Raw genomic sequence first — 17,377 nt, forward strand, 5'->3', positions numbered from 1 at the left:
GAAGCATTGTCTGTTTTAGTCTCCTTATCTACCCCAGGAGTGGTCCTTTCCCTTCTCTCCTTTTTTTTTCCCTGAATTTTTCCTGAACATTCCCTTTCCTTGTCCTGAGATTTCCTTGTCATTCTGGCCCTGTGAACACTATCCTTATGGATAGTGTTCCTGCTTTGTGTTTATATCCTCCATCCTGCTAACTGACTTCTAGGTTCTGTAACACATCTTATCAAATTTCAAATTGATTTATGAGCTCCCCGTGCATCCACATCATTTTCTTTAGAAAACTTCCCCTTTTCCTCTCCATTAGAATTGTTTCTTTTTCTGTCTCTCTTTAGCATCTCCCATGCTTTCTGGACCTTCTGCAATTCCTGGAAGAATTTTATTTCATAAGGTTTCACCTACTCTTCCTCTGAATTCTTTTGGAATTTACCTTCCTAATATATAGGTTATGTATTATACAGCTTAGATTTCCTTTCCTTATGTATCATTAACTCTTAAGTGGGAGCAGTCACTTCATGCCAAAGTTCGCATCATTTCCAGCCCAACGACAGGAAGGACCTTGTTGATGGATTTAAGATCCAGAATAGAATTTCCCTATGTAAGTTCTTTCACCCTTTGAAATTTAATCAAACTCTGATTTTTAAAAGAAATTATATTATTCACAAGTAGGCAAGAGTAACCTTCCATTTTTAACTTTTTGATTTAGTAATTCAATAATATTATAGAATAATTAATTTTTTAGAAAAATGCTTTCTAGTAAGCTTGTCCACAACTCAGATTGTCCCATTAAAAAGTTACATTTCTTAAAATTCATTTTTTTTAATGATTCCTCAAGGAAAGATTTTGCAAGAAATTTCAGAGCAGAACTGATTTTGGTGTATGTTAATGCAGACAATCTGCCCAGTGTTAAAATGTTAAAGGGAAAAAAAAAACACAAGCTGCCATGTTCGTGTGATCACACCAAAATAGCAGCTTGTATTTATATTTTCACTCTCCTAGAGGTGGACTGCAGGCGCACATGAACGAGGGGGAGTGCTTTGTGTTGTGTTGCGATTTTGTTTAATGCAGACAAAGTACACGCTTGTGCATGCACAACCAGCCCTCACATATGCACTCGTTCACAGCCTGGAAAGTGAAAACGACAACACAAGCCGCTCTCTAAGAGTTGTCAGCAACCTGCTTGTGTGTGTGTGTGTGTGTGTGTGTGTGTGTGTGTGTGTGCGTGCGCGCGCTTGTGTGTGTGTGTGTTTCTTAAATATTAAAGAGGGGGAAAAACAGATTTTCAGGAATGCAAGAAACAATTCTTCTATCAAGTGGCTCATAGCTCTCCCCCATTGACAGTATTTAAGGTAAAATTCAATATTTAGCCAACTACTGTGGTTGCAAGGATTTAAAATGTATATGTTCTCATTTACTATTTTCGCTTCATGTTTTCCTTTCTCCATGACATCTCAGCTTTATAAATCTTTTTTCCGTGTTTCACTAAGTTCTTACCTTAAGATTTGGAATCCTCTTTACCAAAAAAGACATTTTATTTCTCTAGTTGAGTCAAACTGTGGGTACATTTTCAAAAGGGCAGATAGTGGTAGTGCTTTGATCAACATGTTGGGTAGCCCTTCCTTCGGCATCTAAGGAGCAGTAGGAGGAGGACATTGCTTGGCAGGAACTTTGTCATCCGGAGCTTCTCAGCCATAGGATTGTTTCCAACCCTCTGACATCCAATCTGTTTTCACTAAGCCAGCTTGTAGCCACTCTTCATGATTGGGTATTCAGATTATTGTTGATAGTTAAAAATAAAGTGTGGTTTGTGCACTAGCGTTATGAAATCACTCCCTAAAATCCCCAAAAGGCTCAGGCCTTCTCATCTAGGTTTAATTAAAGTTTAATTCAGGCTGTTAGTCCTCATCAAAAGTTTTAGCAGGTTCTGAAATAAACAGTAGCACAAAAACAGGAAGGTTATGCTGGAGGAGAAACTTCTTAAATAAGAATCACAAGAACACAAAACTGTGAAATCCTTATTTCCAGTTGTTGCCAAATCTCAAGTCCTACATGTCTCACTAACGTCAAAATAAATGGTCTTACTAGGTTTATTGTTAGATAGTGACTGAATTTTAGCATTAGCAAATACCTTGGAGATCATCTGATTTCAGCTTCTTATTTAATAGATGCTGGGACTAAACCCCAGAAGAGTCCTGCAGCCTTGGGAGCTAGTCAGTGTTGACTTGGCAGTGGACCCCAGAGTTACTGACCCCAGCCAGTGGTTTCTCCCTACACCGTGCTGCTGTGTTGTTGTTCTGTAGATAGATAGATAGATAGATAGATAGATAGATAGAGGTATCTATCTAGAGAAATGGCTACAATAGCTCTATCTACTTTATAATTTGAGGCTTTGATTTTCCTTTTCCCTCTGTAAAATAGTTAAAGGAGACAGATTGACATGCCACTGATTTTCAGTGTTTCATAAATATTTAATCTTGATCATTTGCATCGACCAGTTTCAAAATTTTGATTTTCAAATGCTTAATTTTCAGTTTTTTAAAGTAAAGGAACATCATTATTTATTGTTCAAGGCTTCCAGTGCTCCCAAGTCCTATTGCACTATTAAAAACTCTCACCAAGGACTTTTTTTCCTCATGGGATAGCTTACTGAACACTAACATCCTCACTGATTCATCTGGGTCGGGTGCTTTGTCTGTTTTAATATTCCTAATTACCTAATTATGTACCATAATGCATTGACAAGGCCTTTGATCATTTCAGTTTTTTATTAACCCCTTTCTTTCCCAGAAAATAGTTCCATTTGTCATATTAAGAGCCAGCCATGGTATGTGGCCTAACCCAAACAAACATAGCCACCACCCTAGCTCTGGCTTTTATCCTGTTTGTTTCTCGATTGTTCTCCTGACTCCTAGTTAGTCAGTCAACAAGCATTCATTAAGCACTTAACTGTTTACCAGAAGCACTGTGCTAAGAACTGGAGATGTAATGCAAGTAAAAAGAAAGACAAGCTCTGGCCTCAGAGTGCTTACATTCTGATGGTAGAAGACAATAGATAAAACTGAAAGGAGGTAGGAGATGTTGTTGGTCCTTCCAGAGGAACTTTGGGGCTTTTGTTATTCATTCATCAGGTCACGTCTGACTCTTTGTGAGCCCAGTGGACCATTGCACACCAGACCCAGCTTGTGTTCATTGCTTCCGTGACACTATCTATCCATCTCATCCTCTGCCATCCCCTTCTTTTTTGCCTTCAGTCTTTTCCAACATCAGAGTCGTTTCTAATGAATCTTGTTTTCTCTTTATGTAGCCAGACTATTTCAGCTTCAATATTTGTCCTCCCAGTGCATAGTCTGGATTAATTTCTTTAAGCATTTTGTGATTTGATCTCCTTGCTGTCTAAGGGACTCTCAGAAGTCTTCTCCAATACCACAATCAAAAACATTGATTCTGCAGCACTCAGCTTTCCTAATAGTCCACCCCACCCCACCCCACCCCCAAAGTCATACATTACTACTGGAAAACCCAGAGCAATCTAATGCCTCTTCTAATTATTCTCCTTCTGTTGTCCAAGAAGGACCGGTTGCCAAGCTTCAAGCCAGCTTTTACCCTCTCCTCTTTTACTCTCATCAAGAGGCTTTTGTCAGTTCTTCTTTGCTTTCTGCCTGCAGAGTGGTATTGTCTACATGTCTGAGACTGCTGATGTCTATCTTGGCGACCTTATTTGTAGCTTTTGCTTTGTCCAGTCCGGCATCTTGCGTGATGCGCCATGAATATAAGCCAAATAAATAGGTGACAGTACGCAGCCTTGTCATCCTCCTTTCCTGATCTTAAACTAATCAGTTGTTCCGTGTTCGGTTCCAACTGTTGCTTCCTGACCCACACACAGGTTCCTCAGAAGACAAGAAAGAAGAGCTAGTGATCCAGTCTCTCTGAGGACTTGCCAGATTTTGTTGTGATCCGAGGTCATAGGCTTTAGTGGAGTCAGTGAAGCAGAAGTAGATGTTTTTCTGCAGCTCCCTTGCTTTCTCCATGATGCAACGTGGCAGTTTGGAAACCAGCTTGCTCTTCTGGCGATTCTTGGTTCACATACGCTGCAGCCTGGGTTGCAGAATCTTAAGCATAACTTTGTTGGTTTGTGAAATGAGCGCAATTGTCTGGTGATTTGAACATCCTTTGGCCTTCTTGAGGATTGTGATATACACTTGTCTTTTCTAATCCAGTGGCTACTGTTGAGTTTCCAATTGGCTGGCATACTGAATGCAGCACTTTAACAGCATCGTCTTTTAGGACTTTCAATAGATCAACTAGAATTCCTTCACCTCCACTAGTCTTATTGTTAGCAATGCTTCCTAAGGCCCACTTGACTTCATTCTCCAGGATGTCTGGTTCTAGATCAGTAACCACACCATCACAGTTATTGGTGGTGTTAAGATCTTCCTTGTATAGTTCTATATATTTTTACCACCTCTTCTTAATTTCTTCTACTTCTGCTGTCTCCACCATTTTTTTGTTTTGTCATGCCCATTTTCGCATGAGACATCTTTTGATATTTCTGAATTTTCTTCAAGAGATCTGTCTTTTGCGTTCTGTTCTTTTCTTCTGTTACTTTGCATTCCTCATTCAAGAAAACCTTATCTCTACTTGGTTTTCTCTGGAATTCTTCATTCAGTTGGAATCTTTCCCTTTCTCCTTTCCATTTCCCTTTCTTTCTTTCCTCAGCTATTGGTAAAGCCTCATCAGACAGCCATTTTTCTTTCTGGTTCTTTTCTTTAGGATGTTTTCTGTGGCTGGCTCCTGTACGATATTGTGAACCTTTGTCCGTAGTTCTTCTGGCATTCTGTCTACCAGGTCTAATACCTCAAAACTATTCGTCACCTCCACTTGGTATTCATAAGTGATATTATTTAGGTCATACCTATATGGTTAGATAGTTTTCCCTACTTTCTTCAATTTAAGTTTAAGTTTTGCAATAAGAAGGTCATGACTTGAGCCTCAGTCAGCTCCAGGCATTGTTTTAACTGACATTGTAGAGATTTTCCACCTTTGTTTGCAAAGTATATAATCAGTCTGGTTTAAATATTAACCATCTGGTGGTGTCCATGTGTAAAGACAACTTTTGGGTTGTTGAAAAAGCACATTTGTTGTGACCGGCAAGTTATCTTGACAAAACTCTGCTGGTCTTTGTTCTGCTTCGTTTTGTACTCCAAGACTAAACTTGCCTATCCCAGTTATCTTTTGATTTCCTACTTTAGCATTCCAATCTGCTTTGATAATTGTGCCATCCTTTTTTTTGGTGTTATTTCTAGAAGATGTTAGATCCTCATAGAACTGGTCAGCTTTGGCCTCTTTGGCACCAGTGTTGGAGCATAGACTGGTACTACCGTGATATTGAATGGTTTGGCTTGGATTTGAACAGATATCATTCTGTTGTTTTTGAAATTATACCCCAATACTGCTTTTCTCACCCATGTATTGACTCTGGGGGCTACTCCATTTCTTCTAAGGGATTCTTGCCCACAGTAGTATATTTGTGATCACCTGAATTAAAATCACCCATTCCTATCCATTTAAGGTCACTGACACCTGAAGATGTCGATGTGTAAATTTTCCATATCCTGTTTGATCCCATCTAGCTTACCTTGTTTCATAGGTTCCTGTGCCATACTGATCTTGGCAACCTCAGACTTTTCTGTCATCACTAGACACATCCACAGCTGAGCTTCTCCAGCTTTGGCCCAGCCACATCATTCTGGGGCTACTTGTAGTTGTTCTCTGCTCTTCCTTGGGAGCGTTTTGGACACCTTCCAACCTGAGTGGCTCATCTTGCAGTGTCGTCTCTTTATTTTAATACTGTCCATAGGTCTTTCTTGGCAAAGACACTGGAGTGGTTTGCCACTTCCTTCTCCAGTGGAACACCTTTCGTCTGAACTGGGTCTACTATGACCCATTCATTTTGAGTAACCCTGCGCAGCATAGTTCATAGTTTCCTTGAGCTACAGAAGCCCCTCCACCATAACAACGCAGTGATCCGGGAGGGGTATATGATGGCTAAGTTCTAAGCATTGAAGATGGCTTATCTAGGATCTTCCCCAAAATGGAGATTCCAAGAAGAACTCAGCTAAGTCTAGAGAGTAACAGATGACTCACCAGGGTCTTTCCCCAAAAGGAAGATTCAAGAAATAACCATCATTGGGAGAAGGGACCCAAAAGAGCCTTCCAGCCTCCCCTCTGTCTAATTCAGTTTCCACACAGTCAACCAGCATTTATTAAGCACCCTTTGTGTTCCAGACAGAGTGCTAAGTGCCAGGAATGCAAAGGCAAAAACAGCCCCCACCCTCAGGAAGCTCACTTCTAATGGGGCAGACAGCATGCAGATTACTATGTATGTACAAGATTGATACAGATTAAATAGTAAGCAGTCAACTGAGGGAAGGCATTAGTATTAAAGGGATTAGGAAAGGCTTTTTGTAGAAGCTGGACTTGAAGGAAGCTGGGGAAGGCAGGAAGGAGAGCAGGGAGAGCATTCTAGGCGTGGGAGGGAAGCCAGTGAAAATGCATCAACTCAGGGCATGACAAGCAGCCAAGCCAGTGTTGCTAGATCATAGGATACATGTGGGGGATTAGGCATAAGAAGACTCGAAAGGTTTGTAGCGGCAGGTTATGAGCCAGACAGGATTTTTTTATATTTGATCCTGGAGATGATAATTTTATCACTAGAGTTTATCGAGTAAATAACATGATCGGGTGTGTTCTAACAGTAACAACAGAATAACAGTATAGCCAGCATTCAAATAGCACGTACTGTGTGCCAAGCATTGTGCTAAGCTCTTCACACGTGAAATCTCATTTGCTATGATTATCCCTGTTTTACAGACGAGTCACCGAGGCAGATAGAGGTTAAGTCCCTTAGTGCCCAGGGTCACATAGCTCATAAGCGTCTAAAGCCAGATTGGAAGCCATCGCTTCTGGTCCTTAAGCCCGGTGCTCTACCCGCTGTGCCACCTAGCTATCTTTGTAGCTACTTGGGCAGCTAACCTGAGGATAGACTGGAATAGGGAGAGATTTGAGTCGGGGTGCCAACCAGCAGGCCGTTGCAGTAGCCCATGTGTGTGGTGATAAGGGACTGCACCAAGGCGACGGCAGCGTCAGAGGAGAGAAGGGAGAAGTAAAGAAGAAGTGTTGTGAAGGTCGACTCGACAGGCCTTGGCAATGTATTGGACATGGCAAGGGAACGAGAGAGTAAAGAGTCTGGAATGACCCCATGGTCGTGAACCTGGGTGTTAGGAAGGAAGGCGGCGGCCTCAACAACGATAAGGAAGCTAGGAGGGGGAGAGGCTTGGAGGGGACACGTCTAGTTTAAGGTCTGTATGGGCATCCAGTGTGAGGTGTCCAGGAGGTGGTTGAAGATGTGAGACAGATCAGGAGAGTGATTAGGGCTGGAAGAATAGATCTGAAAATCATCTGAGGGTGTAGGACCAACCCTTAAGGGATACCTGTCGTCGTTACCAGACATGACCTGGACAAAGATCGAGCAAAAGAGACTGAGGAGTGTTTAGACAGTAAAAGGAAAGCCAGGAGAGTGTCGTAGAAATGCAGAGAAGAGGGTGACCAGCAGGGTCAGAGGCTACAGAGAGGTTAGGAAGGGATGAGAATTGAGAAAAGGCCTTTAGGTCTGGTAATTAAGAGACGCTGGTGACTTTGGAATGAAATCAGAAGCCAGAAAGTTCAGAAGAGTGAGAGGAAAGCAAGTGGAGACATTGACATAGATTGCTTTCTCAAAAAAAATTAACCAAGAAAGGGAAGCGAGGTGAAAGGTGATAGATACCTAGTGAAGATGGAGGGATCCTCTTTAAAGATTTTTAAGGATGGGGAGACGTGGCATGTTTTCAGGCAGTAGGGAAGCAGACAGTAGATGGTGACAGACTGAAGATTAGTGAGAGAGATTGATAAAGGGAGGCAGTCTGCTACTGGCGCAGTTGGGATACAGTGGGATCATGTATCCATATAGAGGTGTTTGCCTTGGCAAGGAGGAGATAGTGGAGGAAGACATGTGCCTGAAGATGAATGAGGACTAAGGGAGGAGGAGGAAGTCCTCAGGGTGCGGCCTCAGTTTTTTCAGTAAAATATGAGGCCAATTTCTTCAGCTGAGAGGGTTGGAGTAGGGCTATCCATGGGAAGTTTGAGAAGGGATGAAAAGTTTCAAAAAAGCTGCTGCAATGAGTGGGATCATAAATTGAATAGAGAGGCATAATAGGATCGGCTTGTACAGGGAGGGCCTAATTGAGATGACACGACATAAATTCATAGTGGCATGGTTTCTTGATTTTGTACAGCTGCCAAATCTTCCTCAAGCCTAGGTCTGACCACGTCACTCTCTTGCTCAAAGGTTATTGTTGGCTTTTGACTTTCACACTGTAGCCCTAATTTTCCAGTTTACCTTTTACATATTACTCCCTTTCATAAACAACATTCCAGCCAGGTTGACCTGTCGGCTATCGCCCAACCTGACATTCCATCTCCTTTCTCCAGACAGCTGTATTGACTGCCTTTCCACAGTTCCCCTCCCCCCAACAAAAGCATGAAGTGCATCATATCCTTAACTCTACCTCTTAGAGTCCTTACCTCATGGGGAACCTTTCCTTATTTCTTATTAACTTTCAGATCCTCTCTACCCTCCCACCCCCTGCCCACAAAGTAGTACTTTCTCACTCTCTTCATATTTTCTTGAATTTACTTATCCATGTATACATACATACAGATAGATATAGATACACATACATGCATACATTTCCACATACCACCAGCATTTATTCCACATTCATTACCCAGTATATATATACAGGCTATTTGCTAGTATTCGTAAGTAAGCTCTTTGAAGGCAAGTGCTATTTAATTTTTGTCCTGTTGTCTCTAGTATGTAGCTTTCATAGTGCTTTGTATATAGAAAGCATTTAGTTGAATGAACACAAACTACTTTTATATTGCAGAAAATAGGTCTATTTAAAAAATATTATCTACCATTTTGTTTCAAAGGAAGACAGATTGAATCGTAAATCAAGTTTTGGGTTCGTTTGTTGTTGTTGTTGTTGTTGTTGTTTTTTAACACTCTCTAATAACGTGATAAATTTGGTCAAATATCAGACATCTCCTGAAACGATCAGACCTATTCGAAATGCTAAAAAATAGAGTTGCAACAGAAAATCCACTTTCTTCAATCAACTTAAAAGAAAAAAAACAGACTCTTCTTCACTGTCTTTAGAAGGTTGTTTCGAGTGGAGTTACCACCATTAGTTTCTCGTGCTTTCCTTCTGTAGTTTTACTGTCTCGTATCAGCTCTCTAGTGGTAACCCCTGATCAGACGCAGAACTTCTCATAAACATTTCAAGATGGAACTATTTTCTTCACCTGTCTTTAATAGTTTTGCTTTCTTTGTCTGTGTATGTGTGTGTGATTTTTGCCTCCCTCTGTTTAACAGCACACAGTTTCTGTAATATTCTGTTGAATGAATAAATTGTAATTAAGACATAGCTACTAATTCATTCTTTAAGTATTTCTCTATCTACATCTTCTTTGTTAAAAAACAAAAATACAATCCAGAAACAAACTGTCATTTGCTGTTGTTTAAACATGAAATTATGGTCTCAGCATTGACTGCATACCAGCATAACATGTTATTGATTTCTTACTTGGGAAAGCCATTGCGTGATTTTTTTTTTTAAGGAATGTTTATTGTTCCAATTTGGGGAAGCTTAGGATAGCAATCTAATTTGCTTTTCCTGTGTGTATGTAAGTGTGTGTGTGTGTGTGTATCTCACACATACACACACACACGTGTATTCATACATAAGCACATATGCATATCAAGGAAGAGCCTTAAAGCATATAAATGAAAGAAGAGATAAAATAGGCACCGTGAGAAATTCAGTGTTATTGTATTTAGAATTACTACCTCATCTCCCTGATAACAATTTAACCTTCTCCTGTACATTTGAAGATAGATTTCATGACTATAAAATGTTGAAGGTTTTTTTTTAATATGGTGGGAAGTCTGTCTAATCTATCTATATTTTTTTCCAGATTCATTACCCAGGTTTTTTAATATACCCCCACACTCATTAACTTTTACTTAAATACATCTCTTTGAATTATTTAGCATATCATGTGATTAGAGAGGCTTCATGTTATAGTTGGAAGAACACTGAAGTGGGAGTTAGGTTTCTGTCCTGGATATTCTATAAGTTGGACAAATGGGAAGGGAAAGGGATGGAATAAGCATTTATGTAGTCCTTACTATATGCCAGGTACTGTCAAAGCACCCTTGCAAATGTTATCTCTTTGGCAAGTCACCTAAGCTTTCTGTCCTTCAGTTTGCTCATGTATAAAATGTGGAACTATAATCTCTAAGGTGCTCAAAATGTTAGGATTCAATGATTGCTTTTCCATCTTCTAAAGCAGGGCAGACTTCTTTTTAGTAGTTTGGTATATATGTCTACCTTGTATGATTCTGTGGATTCCCATTAGAATTTATAGGCAAATATTCCTCTTTAAAGATTAAAGGGTTTTTTTTTTCCTTCTAAAAAGGGAAAACTGTGAGATTTTACAAATTGGCACTTCAACCCTGTAGAGTAGAATTGTGGATGGTGTGCTATTGCATTTAGATGAGGTACGCTATGTCTGCCTAATACACATTTTCAGTTGATTGGGTATTTGCTAAAAGTGGGTAATTTAAATTATCTACCTGCAATTTAATTCTGGTAGATCTCTAGTTTTTAATCTTGGAAGTGGTTAGTATGCATTTAAATGAAACCATGAATTGGTATGTAATATAATTTACATTTTTAGTGGATAGATATTAAACTCTTACTATATAGTTCATAGATATTTGTTGGCAGAAGTAAGTGAGGTACTTTTTGGGACTTTCTCCAGTTCTCAATTCTGATCTTGAGTACTGCACAGAATGTTGTTAGGCCATTGTTTGCATGGGAAATTTCCAAAGAATAACTACAGAAGGGCCTCCAGAACGCGATGGTCCTGTTTTTCCCTTCATTGGTCAGAAGTGAAACTAAGATGATGTTAGTTAACAATATCTCCCTCCATCTTTAAATATTAAATTAAATATGTTCATCCCTCCATTAGATCAACAGGCATTGGAGGTGACACCTTCTCTTGACTCATCTGTCCCCCAGGTACTCTCTTGCTTCTGCCATCATCACTAAACTTTCTCAGATGATGTTCTGCCACCGTGGCTATCTCTTTGTCACGCACTCTCTTCTAACATTTTCTCCTCAGCTGCCATTCTTAGCACTTCATTAAATTGTTCTCTCTGAGGTATGTGACTTTTCTCTGAGCACAGTTAGTCTCAGTTACCATCATTGTTTCTTTCTTGATGCATTTGCCATAAAATAACCTTAGTTTTTATTATCCTGCTTCCTGTGTACTTTGGACTGCCATTTAGTTTTGCCTTTTCTGATTTCCTTTACATTTTCTCTTCCTTAGTGCCAGTTAAACCAGTATTTAATTTGAGATTTTTCTAGTATTCTGCATCTACATTACCAATCTTCAGAAGTTGATGGACTTTAGCACTTGGGCCTGAATAGGAGGTATCTATTGGGAAGAAACCCCAAAAGGCATCTAGTCAAACTCTTACTCAAAGCAGCATCTTGGACAGAGAGGTCAACAAAACACTACTCAAACGCTTCCAGTGTATGTATGTGAAGATGTTAATGGGGGAACAGGGTATATTTCTCATATTCTTCAAAGAGAAACCAGATGGTTTGGATCCATATAGAACTACTAATCAAAATGGAAGCAAGGCATCCAAAGGAGAGACACAGTAGAGAATAAAAGGAAATTGGTGTTAGCTCATTTAGAAGTTGAGGCTCCAACAAGATTTGTACCTCAGGTAGAATGGCAGTTGCCACCAAACTGAAAGCAGTGGTGAATTACAACTATCAAGAGAATATCTCTTTCCAAATAAGACAGACCTGTGGCCAAGAAGTACTTAGGCAGAAGATACTCCTATAAGTACTTTCTACCAAGTGGGACCAAATTAGATGCATGATGCTGATAGGTTAATAATACGTGAAGTGTTAAGAGTTCTTATTACAAGCTTGGTCTAAGAGTTTCTAGCTATTTTACCAACTTCTCGTGATCAAGAAAAGATGATGGGTTGGTCATATCTTTTTGGCGTTATCCTCCTTCTTCTCCCATATCTAATTTGTTGCCAAGTCCTATCAGTTCTACCTCTGTAAAAAACCCCTTTACAGGCAGCTAGGCTCCATCGTGCATAGAGTGCCAGGCCTGGCATCAGGAAGAGTCTTCTTCCTCAGTTCAGATCTGGCCTCAGACATATACTAGCTGTGTGACCTTACCCTGCTGGCTTCAGTTTCCCCATCTGTAAAATGATCTGGAGAAGGAAATGACAGACCACTCCAGTACCTTTGTATTTCAGTATCCAGTATTTCTTTGCCAAGAAAACCCCAAAAGAGGTCACAAAGAGTCAAACACAACTGAAACAGCTAAGCAACAACACACATCCCCTTCTCTCTGTGATTCTGCCCTGATTCATTTAATACACAGTTACCTGAATTATCTTTCTCAGTCATATTTTCTTTATCTTCCACTCAGGAATCTATAGATAATTCTATTACCCATATTACAGATAAGCTTCTCTGCTTAGGATTTGGAACTCTTTACTAATTTTCATTACCTTTTTTTTATTCTTTCTCTCCCCATTAGGCGACCACTGTCATGTTACCAATTTCATTTCTACATGGACCCTTTGATAAAGAATAATAATCTCTAAATACATGAATTATTTATTAGTGTCTATGCTTTCTAACATGACATTCCCATTTATTGGAATGTCCTTTCGCCACGTTCCCACGTAGCCTTAAAATCATAGTTTAAAATTCACCTGTAGGAAATCTTCCATGAGTAACCCTCCATCTGACTTTTCTCACAGCATTGCTATTCCCAGCCTCAATTTTTTATACCTAATTGGTAGTATATTAATTTATGTACGTAGTTGTATTGGTATGAAATGATCTTCAGTTGTTTCATGTATACATACATACATACATATATGTATATATATCTTATATATGATTTCTCTTTCTAAGTAGAATTTACAGCCTCAAAGAGCAGGGCGCTCTGTCTTTTCCTTTGTTTTTAGTCCATCCAGAGCCTCCAGTACACACTCAGTTAGTGAAGAATACTACATTTTGTTAAGAGAGCTAAAGTCATCACCATATATAATCATTAAAATTCTTTAAGATTTGTATCAAGTTGGATAAGTTGTCCCTGAGAATTGTTCATTTAAACATGTATAGGGCTCCCATCTGCTCAGCCTTAGTTGGAGATATTGTACACATCAAATCAGATCATACATGTGAAGTAAATGTGGCCTGCCTTATTGTTGGGAGGATTGTATGTTTTTACTTTTATGTGTATGAAATAATTTGATTTTTTTTAGGTTAAGGGCTATTAACTGTGAGGTCCAAGTATTTTTCCCCCTTATTTTCACTCCTGTTTGATTAAAACATTAATCCTGACAGAGGGAAAAATTGGGATGCAGATAAAGCCTTGAATAAAAACTGAAAAGGCCCGGCTGCCTCTGTGCAGAAGTCTCTTTAAGCTGGGCTGCCTGCCTCAGGACTCTGTTTTCTTTTTTCAGGTTTCCTGAAATGCAGTATTTCCAACAAGAAAATGTGAGAAAAATTCTTACAGATGTTCTTTTCTGTTATGCGAGAGAAAACGAGCAGTTGCTTTATAAACAGGTAATGAAAATATCGTACAGGTGGCATCCATTGACTCAAAATTTTCTATACAGCTTGACAAATGATAGCGCAATAATGTAGGCTTTATTGTATCCAGAGTTGTATCATAATGCTCAGGCAATCAGAGAGATGCTTGTCAGCTGCATGCGAAGAAAAGTAAGCTCATTGACGCACATATGCTTCCTCCTCATTATAAGACATTCCACCAAATTGTCTTCTATAAGGCTGCTCAAGCTTTTCTTTCAACTTTTGGGAGTTTGTTTATAAACAGCCTTTTTGAAGCCAATCTAGTAATAAACTTTCCATGGTTGTATGTATAAATATTGTATCCAAGTACAGCATTTATAAATATGTGAAATAATGTAAAAAGTTATAAAGTGCCCCGTTTGTCTCTAAAACTTAGCAGGAATCAGTTTCAAAAAGTTACTTATAACAATTGAAAATGCATGATCTTGTTACTTCACCCATCACACAGTCATTAACCCTCAGAAAATTAATGTATTACCTTTTCCAAAAGAGGAAATTTCCATTATTTACTCCCAGTATTTTAAGATATATTTAAGTTTATTGTGACTTTCTTTTTAAGTACAGACAACATAATTGGCTATATTAACTATAAACATGAGTTTGTCCAATTCTTTTTAACAATCAGATTTTACAGTGTAAAAGATAAATTCTATATCCTGGGTCAAATGTCAAAAAAAAAACATTTTTTTTAAATAAAATTTTGACTCAATATCAAAAAACATCTATTACAGAAACAAAAGAACTGAATAGGAATGGAATTAACTTGAAAATTTTGTATATAATAAAACCAAAGAATAATTATTCAACATAGATTTTTTCCCCTTTTTTGTGTTCGTGGAGAAGAGTGAAAATTGAGTTAGGGCAATTCTGTACCAATAGAATGTTGTTGTGCTGTCAGAGAACCAGAAACACGGCATTGAGCCCTTGTGTTGAAGAGTAGATAGGGAGATGGAGGATCCTATTCTATATCATTTAGACAAAGTCTATCATTTATTGAACAAGAAAGTAATATTATCTGACTCCTGGGTATGACTTAAAAGGCTTAATTACCCCCTGTGCATGTTTAAAATTCTGTAGATTCTTTACTGAGAAATAATACCTTGCTTCAGAAGGACTGAATATTTAGCCAGATCAAATTTAAGAAAAAACCTTGAGTTTCATCACAAGCTGTTAAAGCTATTATTTTGTACTAGGTGACACCCCGTTTAACATAGACCATATTGTTAATAGTTATGGGATTTTATTGAATTAATGAGACTGTTATCATGTAGTAGAATGTCTTGCTGAGTTAATTGAAACTGCAGAGATTATATAAATGGTATTAATGAACTTTGACTGCCTGATGCCTCGGCTTTAATAAAGACTGCGTGGTGGGCTAAATGAACATAGGCAGATAAAAGAACAGGTTCAATCTTGTGAGCCTACAGGCTGTTGACGATGGAAACTTCTTTACCTTTATTTTGCACTGGTACAAATTTGGTTCTGCGGTACTTACTGACGAATAGTTCAGCTGAGATAAAGCAATGAGACTGCAGAAATGCTGACAGTTTAGAGGAGAATAAAATACATATTTTAGGGCCATGGAATAAAGCAGTACACCATTAAGTATGCTTTGTCAATTTTACAAACTATGAAACTTAGTCACTTTGAGCATCTCTTCTTCTACCATACCCTTCAGAGGATTCTACTGGAATTTCCACTTGTAACTCCTCACCACATTTTGCTAGCTTTTACCCTGTCCATTTCGTAGACACTCAGGTTTTCTAGAGTATGGGGCAGCTCTGAAAGACACCTTGAGAACTTAGATGAGAAACAAAACTCGGGATGACTTCTGGCTAGGGACACTTCTGGTGGACGAGTAAAAAGGATTCTTGCCTTGCGTGACGAAGGAATCATCTACATTGCTTTGGAGTTTGATTCAGTGTTACTGTACTTGGATTTTAAGTGGAATTCCTCCCAGACCTTTCAAACCCAACTCAGAGGCTTGCTCCTCGATGCAGCTCCCCTCCATTCTTCAGTCACTTTTCCCTAAAGCCCCTTCCTAGCCCTTTTCATCTCCCTTATCCACTCACCATGTTTTATTTTAGGCTTTGGTCATTATAAACCTGTTTAATATTAAGGCTTTTTCTATGTTACTGCCTCCTAATCTTCTGAATGTAAGCAAAAGTTGTGGCTGTTTTTCGAGTGTTAAATTACTCTCTGGGCAGGAACTTTAGCCTATCTACTCTGAGTCATCATACTAGCACAGTATGCACTTAATAAATGTTTGGCTTTTAATTGACTTCATTGATTAAGTAATCCCAGAAATCAGCCATTTTGATCCCTAAGATACCTTAGAGATCAGCTTTTCCAAATCCTTAATTTTCCAGATGAGGAAACAGACCCACAGGGGTCAAGTGACTTGCTCAAAGTCACTTAGCTAGTAAGTGGCAATTCACTTGAACCCATATCCTCTTACCCCAAATCTAGAGCTATTCCCACTGCTCTGTTGAGTTGATTAAACTGTTGAGCTTGCCATTATCCCATCCAGCATATTAATCTGTAACAATTATAATAATAGACTTTCTCTACTATATTAACTGACTTCTACATAGCAATTTAAGGTGTGCACATTGATTTTACATATATTAGCCATTTCATTCACCACAACCTTGTGAAGATAGGTGTATTCCTTTGATTATAAAATAATAATCCACATACTGATCTAAAACTTACCAATCCTTTGTTTTAAAATATGTGAAAAATTTCAAACTACTAAAATGGCCATATACTTTATGGTGAATATGTTACTTTCAAGATTCCTATGAAAGAGAACTGAAAAATCCAAATGAAAAAGATCTTGGTATATAAATTGTAGCTGGGCTATGTTCACACTTTAATATTTTGTTTTTTACTTTAATATGTTACATATTTTAATATTTTACAGATATTCTTTAAGATATGTAATAGTGTTAGTTATGAAACAAAATTTTTTGATGCAAAATTTGTTAAAAGCTTTAGCAGAGGAACTGGCATTTCACCTGGCTTGCAAGTAGTGTCTGTAAATGATGTCTCAGGAAGTGAGACAAACCTGGAAAAAAAGAGCAAGAAGGAGAATCTTTCCTGTGATGGGGAGGCTTCAGCGGGAGGCGGGTTTTGTTGGGAACTGGTGATTGTGAGGCAGCTCCCCCTCAGGTTTTAAATTCTCCCTCTCTTTCTAAGTGCCAAGCTTGCCTGCCAGTTCTGAAACAATAGTAATTGTACCTGAGCAGAAAGAGACTGCTTTTAAAGGAGTGTCATGAGGGAGTGAGAAGAACAGTCATCATAGGATCTTACAGTTGGAAGATTTGAACATACCCCAAAGAGAACATATAAAGTAGGTGCGTGTGTCTGTGTGTGTTCACGGGCCCAGGTTATATATCTAACATTTGGCCGGGTGACATACTCTCATGGTATATATTCTGGTGGAGATAGATTTGGATTTCTTAGTTTTAAAATATGACTTCATTTGCTGTTGGTGGATTACTTGATCTGTGAGAGTTTGTCCTTGGGTTAGGAAATTTTGACCGAATTGCCTGTGACTGGCACCTCTTTAGTCCTGC

At 38.8% G+C, this 17,377-nt stretch overlaps 1 protein-coding gene across 7 annotated transcripts in view; it reads left to right on the top strand.

Moving 5' to 3' along the window:
* Positions 1-17,377, top strand: part of TBC1D5 (TBC1 domain family member 5) — a 635,464-nt gene that overhangs the window by 400,584 nt on the left and 217,503 nt on the right. For all 7 annotated transcript variants that reach the window (XM_036758387.1, XM_036758382.1, XM_036758384.1 and 4 more), the window contains one exon: positions 13,667-13,769. In XM_036758387.1, the coding sequence (XP_036614282.1) occupies positions 13,667-13,769 (103 nt within the window). The remainder of the gene's footprint in view (positions 1-13,666; positions 13,770-17,377) is intronic.

Source organism: Trichosurus vulpecula, chromosome 5, assembly GCF_011100635.1.
Source record: "Trichosurus vulpecula isolate mTriVul1 chromosome 5, mTriVul1.pri, whole genome shotgun sequence".
Taxonomy (NCBI): Eukaryota; Metazoa; Chordata; class Mammalia; order Diprotodontia; family Phalangeridae; genus Trichosurus; species Trichosurus vulpecula.